The sequence below is a fragment of the Wasmannia auropunctata genome, unplaced genomic scaffold, assembly GCF_000956235.1.
Source record: "Wasmannia auropunctata unplaced genomic scaffold, wasmannia.A_1.0 LD335556.1, whole genome shotgun sequence".
In the NCBI taxonomy this organism is placed as follows: Eukaryota; Metazoa; Arthropoda; class Insecta; order Hymenoptera; family Formicidae; genus Wasmannia; species Wasmannia auropunctata.
In genome coordinates, this window is record NW_012027334.1 from 102574 (window position 1) to 113516 (window position 10943).

General features: G+C 36.1%; 2 protein-coding genes across 2 annotated transcripts in view; one reads left to right on the top strand and one right to left on the bottom strand.

Annotated features, from left to right (window-relative positions):
* LOC105456740 (synaptic vesicle glycoprotein 2C-like) overlaps positions 1-4268 on the bottom strand; it is a 5679-nt gene extending 1411 nt beyond the window's left edge. Inside the window, exons 1-8 of the mRNA XM_011701012.1 lie at positions 4176-4268; positions 3866-3922; positions 3426-3587; positions 3184-3346; positions 1758-1879; positions 1429-1667; positions 831-1057; positions 105-322 (exon numbers count right to left, since the gene is read on the bottom strand). Coding sequence (XP_011699314.1) covers positions 105-322; positions 831-1057; positions 1429-1667; positions 1758-1879; positions 3184-3346; positions 3426-3587; positions 3866-3922; positions 4176-4179 — 1192 coding nt within the window. The 5' untranslated portion in view covers positions 4180-4268. The remainder of the gene's footprint in view (positions 1-104; positions 323-830; positions 1058-1428; positions 1668-1757; positions 1880-3183; positions 3347-3425; positions 3588-3865; positions 3923-4175) is intronic.
* Positions 4269-8087: 3819 nt separating this feature from the next.
* Positions 8088-10668, top strand: LOC105456741. Its single transcript, XM_011701013.1, has 5 exons — positions 8088-8641; positions 8937-9112; positions 9323-9638; positions 9746-10185; positions 10256-10668. The coding sequence occupies exons 1-5, from the start codon at positions 8460-8462 to the stop codon at positions 10354-10356; spliced, it is 1215 nt and encodes a 404-aa protein (XP_011699315.1). The 5' UTR covers positions 8088-8459; the 3' UTR covers positions 10357-10668.
* The last annotated feature ends 275 nt before the right edge of the window (positions 10669-10943 follow it).

Consider the following 10943-nt stretch of genomic DNA (forward strand, 5'->3'; position numbering starts at 1 on the left):
AGAGGTCCGATACTTTATGAACACCCTGTATATATGCCCTTTCGGTTTGTCTTTCCATCTCCCTTAAGGGTATACGGCGAACTTGTCAAGTGTTCGTCACTTACTCAGGAAGAACTTCGCGCCTAGCTTGTGCACGAAGAGGGGCAGGATGATCGAGCCGGGGATGCACGCGAGGCCGATGTACACGGTGTGCAGGTAAACGGAGGGCGCGATTATCGTGTCACATCCATACGGGTCGAAGAAGGTCGTGTTGTCCGGCAGGGCGGACACTATGCACACCGACGTGGTCTCGCCGGGATTCGCGTGCTCGAACTGCTCGAATCTGTCGAGTAAGCAACGCAAACGAGGATTATTGGAGATTAGCACTACAACAATAAGATATTGCGATTACACAATTATGAAATAAAAAAATGATGAAGCCGAGAGAATGCAGCTGGAAAAATATAAGCGAACGGCCAGTGAGGGTTTAAGCGGAATTATCTCAATCAAGTAGCAAAGGTGACGTCGAATGATGTTTCAATAACGTCTCATATTGATGTTAGAGACGTCATTAAAATGTTGTTAAATGTTAAGACGTTATTAAAACGTCATTTGGCATCACCTTAATTGCTATACGTGGAATGTATGTATATTGACGCGATAAGGCATAAAAAAAAGAGAAAAATATATATATAAAACGGACCTGTTTTTAGTGGAACAAAATGTTCTTTCTGTTTTACTTGCATTTTCAATTAATTATGCCCCCTTATTGTGATTTTTTTATTCAAGAGATTTCTTCCGACTTAGGAATGCGGAGGAACTGACGTGATGCGCGTGTGATAAAAAATTACCTGGTGAACAATTCCGGGAACCAGACCATCAGAGTGTAGTAGCTGCTAGTGAGTCCGAATTGGATGGCGCAGGCGAGTACGGTGTTGCGTAGGTAGGGCGGCTTGCAGAGCGCGGTCGTCAGATCACGTATTTCCGCGAACAGGACCTTCAGATCCTTCCGCTTGTGCAGCTTCAGCGCCCTGGTGCTTTTATCCTGATGCTTCACCTTCTCTTGTAAGCACTTCACCTGAAGTAGAAAAAAAAGAAGAATAAAGTATGTGTAAAACATTTAAAACTTCTTTTTAGAACACTAAGAACATTCTTCAAATACTGACGGATTAAAAATCGCCCTTTTATTATATCTTTAATTCGAAACATTAAAAATATTTTAGAGTTTGCACATATTTTATTTCGTCGTTAGCGTTCATTTGACATATTTATAACGTTAATATTATTGTTAATTGCCATTGCTTGTAAAATAATTTATATATAAGATGATGAAGAAATCTGTATCTGTTAATCTTTTTATTATTTTACAAACACTTGGGAAAACACACGTGTGAGAGAATAAGTTATTTTTCATTGTTTTTATTGTTGAAAGAGTTGAAGTAACGCTACCGGATAGGTTTCTGGATCGGCGCCGGTGTTTTGCGAGTAAATCCACTTGAACACCTCGAGGGCGGCGTCGGTCTCGCCGCACTCCAGCAGAAACTTCGGGCTCTCGGGGAAGGCAAACAGCCAGAGGCCGAGCATGAGCGACGGCAGGGCGCAGAGCGCGACGAAGAGATTCCAAGACTTGAAGTAGAACGTCTCGCTGTCGACGATGAAGTCCATGGGGATGATCAGCCAGGCGATCACTAGAAGTAAAACCTCGACATGGATACCGATATTCTCTTTTCAGATTTTCGCCTCTTAAGAGGTAGATTATAGGAAACGGGGTTACTTACGTGGCAAAATTATCACACCGACCGTCCAGAACATCTCCATCCAGCAGAGAATGCGTTCGCGGTATTTCGTGGGTTGAAATTCGCCGAGGTACGGAAAGCAGATGCCCATGGCGCCGGTCACGCTGCGTTAAACGATCGAAATCTACATTCTAAGTTCGTTGCAGTGAGATTTCATGGCTTTAGCAGTGAAATTTCACTATAGCGAATAGTCAAAATGCGACCACCCTCTTTGCAGAGGTGAGATTTTACTTTGACTTAAAGTGAACTTGAGTCACTGCAGTTAACAGTGGCTTTTTAACTGCTAGTAAAGTGACTTTTTTACTATTTTAGATAGAATATGCTCCAAGAAATAATTAAATGTAGTGAAGTAATTGCCTATGAGGAGGGGAATCTTATAGATGCATATTAGCATCGAAAGATATTAAATTGTTCGTCAATTTAATTTGTTACAAGTTTCCGGCTTCATGCAAAGAATTGTGTTTCAATACCGACAAACCGTGCGGCGCGCATTGCAGATCGTGTGTGATCGTTGGATATTATAACGATAAGAATTTCACACGCCTACATCCATGTCTGCTCTCTTAGGCAATTACTTCACTATTTTTTACTCTAGTAAAATTACTTTTCACTGTTAACATAATGAAGTATTTTCTACCGTGTAAAAAAATTTTCACTGCTTTTACAGTTAATTAAGCACTTTTCTTGCAGTGGATTATGCCACTGCAATCATGTCACTGTTACCATAACAGACATTTTGCACTGTTTCTAATAAAGTAACAATTTCACTTTAACAAAAGTTAAAACTCACTTTTACATACAGTAAATCACTGCATAGCAGCGAAAACCCTAAAATCGACCTTTCACTGTATATAATAAAGTGACAATTTTCACTGCAATGCGAGTGTTGACGAATTTAGAGTATTGTTAATTCGGTATTATAAAATTATTTTATATATATATTACATCATATATCGTAAATTATATAAATAATTAAAAAACAGAAAATTCGTGCGTTTTGTGTATAACTTACAAGTAAAACGCGTTAAGCTGAATAACAGGCGTAAGAAGAACAAGCTCGCTGACACAGACACGCGATGTTCCACAACGTACAATCCTTCAAACACACATGTCATGTTAAACGCAACTTTAAACATGACTTATGTTTGGAAGATCGTACTCTATGGAACATCGCGTGTCTGTCTCAGCGAGCTTGCTCTTCTTACACCTGCTCACAATAGATAAGTTAAAATTCAACGGAATATAAAACGGACTTACACTTTTAAAACCATTGCGCGATTAAATATATCATACAAAAAATTGTGATATAATTTTAATCTTGTGAATATTGATTTATCGTCGGCATTTTCGTTAATAAAAGAAATCAACTTTATCCCTTAATTGTCAGAGTTTATTCTGTCATACTTACGCGAAGCCGTTGAAGAACCGGAACACCAGGAACACCCAGAAATATTGCACGAAGGAAGAGACGATGCCTACGACGCCGTCCATCAGCAGCGTAGCAATTAACACGATCTTCCTGCCCTTCGTGTCAGCCAGGCATCCCCATATATACGATCCAATCAACATACCTGCAAAAGTAACTCAACCTAGACAAAAATTCTTCTCACAAAAATAAAGTCAGCACCGAGAAAATGGAAGGACACCAACCTAGCATCGGGGAGGCGGTCAGCCAACCCTTCGCGGTGGAGTCCATCTCCAGGTCGCATTGCGCCGCCGGGAGTACGAACGAAAGTATCGTCACGCCGATCGCCGTGTCCATGTAAATCAGGCCGCAGACGGTCAGCAGCATGTAGTGGAATCTTCCAAAACCTAAAAACGCAAAGGATTTAACCCGTGGATAATTGTAATTTATGTCGCGGATTATCTCACACACGAACGAGCAAATACAAAAATTCCGATATCTTTTATATTCTTCTCTTACATCCTGAAAACTTTAGCGAATTATTGCGAGATATTTGTGTCTCAAACTAAATTACAAGATTACAGGATATTAGACATTAATTGAATTTTAAAAATAAATTGGATCACTTGATTTAATTTCTTTAACGGTTCTTTAGGTCGATCTTTAATTTCTTTGGAACTCTTACCTGTTACGGTGATTGCATGCTCGAAGTCGGCACCTCCGTCTGCCAGGAAGTCGAGTCCTGCAACAAGAAGAATAAAAAAAATATATATAAATAACATCTTTCAACAAAAAATTATCCTACATTTTTAATAATTTAATAAATTGGAATAAAAATTCAAAAAAATACGAGATATACACATTTTTACAGAAAAACCGAAACTAAAAGTTATATGCGTAATAGTGAAATATCACGTCATTCGTACGACAATATTCGTGATATTGTATTATCCACAATTGTTATTTAAACAGCCAAATGTTGAGGTGGAACTCACCCATGGTCGCCGCTTAAATCGCTGGACGTTCTGCAGGTGCTCGCGCGCCAAAAGTTCTTTGTGGACGTGCCGTCGCAGTGCCGTCGCTTCCTGCTGCTGCTGCTGCTGCAGTTGGCACGCTGATGCTGTCCTTGACGAGGGCGACGCCCCGCGTTCATTGGTGAACGGTGAACACCCAAGGTGATATCCCGTCGGCGTCGCTGGCCGTGAATTCCACCCCTAACCGTGTGGGCCAACCCCCGTGGGAAGAGGCGAAAAACGGGTCGAACGATCTACGTCGACGGATATATCCGCGAAGTTCCTCTCTTCGCGGAGTTCTTCCCTGGCCGTCTGCGGACAGGAAAGACGGACGGTCGGAACAAGCGGCCGCTTCCTCGCGCGGTAGCGACCAAAATGAATGATCATGGACCATGGAACGGCGTCGAGCACCTTGACTTCCAGAATCGAGCCTGAGGCTGATTCTGAGATAAGATATCATCCGCCACCGCGAAAAGGGGGGAGCCTTCGGCTTTTCCCGAAATGATAAAATCCGCGAGGAAAGAAAGTGAGAGATTTAAAGGCGTGGAAGAAGGCGTCTTCTGATAATTCAAGCGATCGAAAAATAGAAGATGAAAAGGGCCTTGATACGCCAAGTGAGCCTTTCGCAGAATACTTTGACAATTTTCAAGCGAAGCGGTAGCGGCGCGACGCCAAGTATATAAAAAAAAAATAGGGTAATAATAGAGTTAATTTAAAACTATTATATAGATACGAGATTCGTTTGTACTAAGCGGTGATATAAAGAGAGGAAAACAGGGCCAAGATGCGAGTAAAAGAAATGTAAAACAATTAGTAAAGTAAAACATACCTTTATTTTAATTAATAATTAAAAACAGAATCATTTGCTAATAACTTAATATCTTTAGTAATTTAATCAATTATTATACCTCAAGCTAAAGGATTTGAAAGGATTCAAAACTGCATGGATTTTTCATCGCACCACGACCTGTTAATTTTTTTTTTTTTTTTAATGAAATGTATTTTTAATATTCTGCATGTTTTTCTTCGAGATTTTTCTGTTAATATTTTGACGATAACTTCTGGATGCATACGTAATAAACGTGTACACATTCTAATGCATAGTGATTGCTTTATTTATGACGTGAACTCGCAAACACGTAATTTACGATCCGAGCACGCGGAAGTTGACGAGCACAAGTCGTCTTGTTTGTCCGTTATTATTTCGTCGCAATTTCACGAGATAACGCGCCCCTACACGAAATTGTGTCATTCGCGCAATATTTTATTACGTCATTAATTTGCTCGAGTTTCGAGTCGTGATAAGGAGATAAGAGATCTGCAGCATCAGTAGCAAAGTTGTCTGTCATACTAATTTATTATTGCGCATGAATTATGAATATATTATTTATCAATCACGTTAATAAATCCGCGGCGAATTTTATACTTTCGACGTTCACCGCGCAATAAATTATTTATTCATTTTTATTCGTTGTTTTGATTTGTTCTTAATTGCTCTCATTCATTTTGTAAGGCAATTTTTGAGAACTAACTGCACATGTTAAGACTGATATAAAATACATTTTTTTAAATATTTTTCATTTATTTGGCGACAATCACCAGGGAATTTATTATCCACACATTTTTCGCAGGATCGATTTTCTGTGCAACATCTTAACAATATTTTATCATTATCATCCGTATAAGAAGAGAGCCTGTCTCGAGGTTCGTGAATCTGATTTCTGAAAATGATTCCTCGCGCTAAATATAGAAGATAATAACGAACCCTGATTTCAAGTATTGTATTAATGATACTCATCGAGATGCGTCATATGGAAGATCTGTGATGTCAAAGATATGTCGTATCTCGTATTGGGATATGAATTAAGAAATCGTCACGAGTACGAATATTCGTATCGGAGATATGACGATAACGCGATCGTCCGATACGGCTGAGAAAAAAAATACGTAAAATGTCCTGAAATTCGTAGGTAATTTTATGAAATCAATAAATCGATTGTAAAAGATTACTGTAGGAAAACTTAATCAATCTTATGAAATTAAAGATGATTGTGCGAAAAGATGTTTCTGACGTTTCTCAACATAATTCAATATCATGGAATTGTGTCAGAATTTTTACGAGTCCTGGTGAAAATTCTTCTTAGAACTCTTCATAGTTCTTCAGAATTTTTTTCAGAATTTTAGAATTAATTTTTTAAAGGATGTTAAAAAAGAGCCAATTTTAATCCAAAAAGGTATATGTAAAAACAATAGTGTTTTTTATAATTTTTGATTTCCTAAATACGACAAAACTATTAAAAAGTTCGTATTTAGTAAAAACGCTGTTTTGAGTTTATGCTCAATTTTCAAGATGTTCTCCAGGCGTTATGAACTTTTTAATAGTTCTATCGTATTCAGGAGATCGAAATCTGTAAAAAAACACTATTGTTTTTACTTACACTTTTTTAGGCCAAAATTGGCCTTTTTTTAATATCCTTCTTTCTCAGATTTTTATATACGAATTAAAACACTTTTTTCAAAAGTGCTGAGAAAGTCTACATCTTTTCTAGAATTTTTTACATATATAAATCTTGAAATATTCTAAAATTTTTAAGCTTTTTCATTCTAAAATTTTCGTAGAAAACTAATTCGTAGAACAAATTTAAGATATTTTCTTAAAAATCATCATAAATGTTTTAAATACGAAAAAAAACTCTTAAAAATTTTATGAAACATTGTGACAACATAAAACATTGTTTTTTTTTCATCAGTATTAAGGTGCAGAAGAATTTTCCCTTCAAGTTTTAATCAAATAAAGGCAGACTATCAAAAAGTGATTAAAAAAATTCCTGTCTATCTAGATAAAGAAAAGTCTCAAGTCCGCGGCGGTTTCGCTTCGCTGCAAATTTGTCTTTAATTTTACGCGACAAATATTTTGCTAGACAGACCTTTTGCATCAACTTAACGCTTTAATCGTAACGTGTATATCTCCGAAATATTCGCGAGGGGGGGGAGGGGGAAGAGACATCATGTGCGAAGAACGTGACCCCGGCGCCAATGCCGTACTCGTAAAAACGCCAGCGCGATGTTAAAAGGTCGTAAAACGGTAGCACGTGAAAGGTGCCACTCTCCCCCTTCCTTTCTTACGTACTATTTGTTTGTCGCGCTTCTCTCTTGGCAAACAAAACCTCCACTTCAACGGCATTATCTGGCAATCGCTTACGGCCAATCGGGAAGTGTCGGGTGGCGGTCTACTTTGTGCCTATTCACCTACGAGATTAATTCCTTATGTTTTCTTGGAATTTTCCTTAATGACAATGATAAGACATTACGAAAACGTCGATTTGTCATACAATCGTCATTTAGCAGGCACGAATTAAAATTGTGGGCAATTCCGCGCTCCGGAAAAAGCGAGGGCGCCAGCCTATCGACTGATGAAGATCGGTTCAACGTGCAGCGTGCGCTATTGTTATACGAACGATAACGCGGTCGCACCTGACCGGAAAGAATTTTGATTACACGCAAATAGATCGCGTGTAATCAGATCGATGTTGCTGACAAATCTAATCGCTGTAAAATTCCTATTTCGAATCGAAGAAGATTAGTCATTGTCTCTATTTCGGAATTTCCCGATAATATTTCTTAATTCAGTTCTCGTAAACAAATTCTCATATTTTATCTTTTCCAGAATTTCTCATATTTTTAATTTAAAAAGATTTCTATAAAAAAAACTTTCAATCACTTCGAATTTTACAAGTTCATTTTCAGAAATTATAGAATGAGAAATCTTAGAATATTTCAGAATTTACATAAACAATATTTTACAAAATATGTAGACTTTCTGAGCACTGATCATCGAGCCGATTTATCAGTGATGTAAGAGAATTTATTAGTTATAAATATCAGTATAGTAAAAAAGAAAATAATTAAAAATTAATGTAAAAAATTGAAGGATTAATTTCTAGTGTGACAAAGAGCTACTGCTTATAAGTATAAAATCTAGCAATCATACATTCTTCTAAACTATGAATAACATAGTAATACACACATACACACATATGTACACACATATACACACATCTACACTGTGTTTACGGTACGCATTAAACTTTCGCCATTTTGTTTTGTATCTTGTTATGAGTGAGTTTAAGGGCAAAGCGACTGGGCCTGCTCGCCGAGCAATTCAGTCGTTCGGTAAGCGCAAGCTAGCCGTTTTGCACTTTAATCGCCAGCTTAAACGCATAGTGTGATATTTGACAAGTGACTGGTTCAAATTGAAAAAGCTTGATGGAGGGGCCAACGGGAACGAAAATTCAGAGGAAAAAACCTAGCATGTCCATAAATGATGGTACAACGCAAAACAATGAAAATACATTGGATTCGAATACTTATCTATCCTACGACATTTTGAGACTTATCTTTCAACATTTAGATGCTAAGAGTCTGATGAGCGCTGCGATGGTTTGCACGTACGTATTGATGATCTATTAATCCATTAACGATTTAGTTCTAAACACATTTATTTAATACAAGTCGAATGCTAGGTTATCTAGCACCATGTACGTGAATGAATACGAATACATAAGATTTACGAATAATTCCTTGTGGCATTTCATATTATATAATATATGTCTTTAAAAGTTAATTTATGATAAAACTGTATTAGTAAAAATATTTATTAACATCGTTGTATTACGAATGAAAAGTACGTGACATTTTAAGCTAAATACAGCATGAATTTGAGTATAAAAATTTTTTTTTCAGCTCTTGGTTAGAAGCTGCAAATAAGGAAAAATCAACAAGATCAAATCCTTCTTGCTTCACAATATGCTGTGAAGACGAATTCAGCTATGACTTATATCATGTCCAAAATATAATGAAACCATCAGTAGGTTTCTTTTTCGTACCAGATATGCATTATATTACATGCATTATAGAAGGTATATATTTTATGTTCTTTTATATTCTCTATGCTACAAATAAATAACAGATGAATAAAAAGCTCCTGTTAGCAAGTAGATATTTTATTTTAATTTATGACAAACTATTTTTTGGATATTTTAATATTAATTATTTTATTTATTTTTCAATCTAATTATAAGCCATAGAATAATATAAGATTATTGAAACCATTCATTTTTCTTTTTAAGAACTTTTTATAAAGGCTTTGCTACCTAAACAATGTGAAATTATAATATTAAATAGCGAAGATATTATAGATGAAATTAAAAATTTTTTAAAAATTTCAAATATGGTATGTGCGTTTTTGCCACAAATCTCGAACGTGAGGTTAAAATTGTTCGACTTGTCAGAATACAATGAGAATGATCTCATACAGGAAACAGTCGAATTTGAGGAAATAATTAGCACAATTAATAATGAAACATCTACATGCTTGATGTTATTTTATGATAGTTTCCTTAGTGGTATTACAGCAAGTCATTGTGTCTCAGCTATACAACAATGGTATAAATATATATTTAATTCGAGTTTATTATTTAGGTATGTCCTGTTGTACAATTGCTAATGCTCGATAATATATACATATTTATTTCTTTTTTACATATACTCAGCAAAAAAAATAAAGTACTTTCCATCTGGGGTGGAAAGGTGAAGCGCATTCAACATGCATTTACTGAACTACACGGTGCATATCCTGAACATACACAAATGAAACTGTTTAACAGCTTGATTACATGTTGTGCCGTTCTAATTACTGGTCCTATACAGACGTGGTCCACGATTTTGGAATGGAATTGCTGTATAAGGGAACAAGTCGAAAAGAGATTAAAGTTATTTAAGGACAAAGTGAAGCTAAAGAAACATTCCGTAGGATTTATGTTCAGAACTCGAAGTGACAAGTACAAGTACGATGACTCTAATGTAGATTCAATAATATTCAAAAGATTATTCCCCACAGTGCCTTTAGTAGGTTGCTTGGGTGAGCACGACGATTGTCATGATGATAAAATATTCGTGAACCCTACTACCGTCGATGAGATGAAAGAAGAAAGTGAGTAATCCTTTTCTCTCTTTTCCCTTTAGTGAAAATATAATCTCCCGATAAATCGGTTTTCTTTTAGTTTTAGAGAACAATAGAGAGGAACAAGTTTGTAACCTATGTAAATTTGGGTGTGAAACATCTCATTTCTCAAGTCAGCTTTTGATACTTACGTATGATTAACGTCTTTAAAGAAGATATACATATACATAAGACTGCCGCGAACATATTTTACTCGTACATTACTAGATTTAGGTTTTGTATTTACCAGTCGTTTCTGTTGTTAAGGAAACACGCAAAGCAAATAATCGTTCGACATTCAAAAATGTATAGTACAACGAACGTCGTAAGAATAAATCCAAATACAGAAATCTGTATCTTATTCTTATAGATATAATATCTGCGAATGCGTGTTTTGTACGAGTCTTAAAATGTTTCTGATGAATAAGGAAACAAGTTGTACCTTATGATAATATATTATATATTCGTACTATATACGTTTTTCATTTTTTTTTTATTCTTCCACGTTCATTACTTTTCGGAAGCGCTTTTAAATAATGCGAATTAAATCGAGCAAGCAATCGTTCTATTCAGCGTGATTTTTGTTTTAAACAAGCAGTATCAGAAAACGAATGCAAATAATCCACGATACTGAGTTGCTTTACAACACTAGTAACGTAGTATATTTTTATGTTATATTTTTCTATTAAAACTGATAAGAATTAATTTGTATCTGTAAAAACATAAAATTCTAGAAAACATTTATTGCA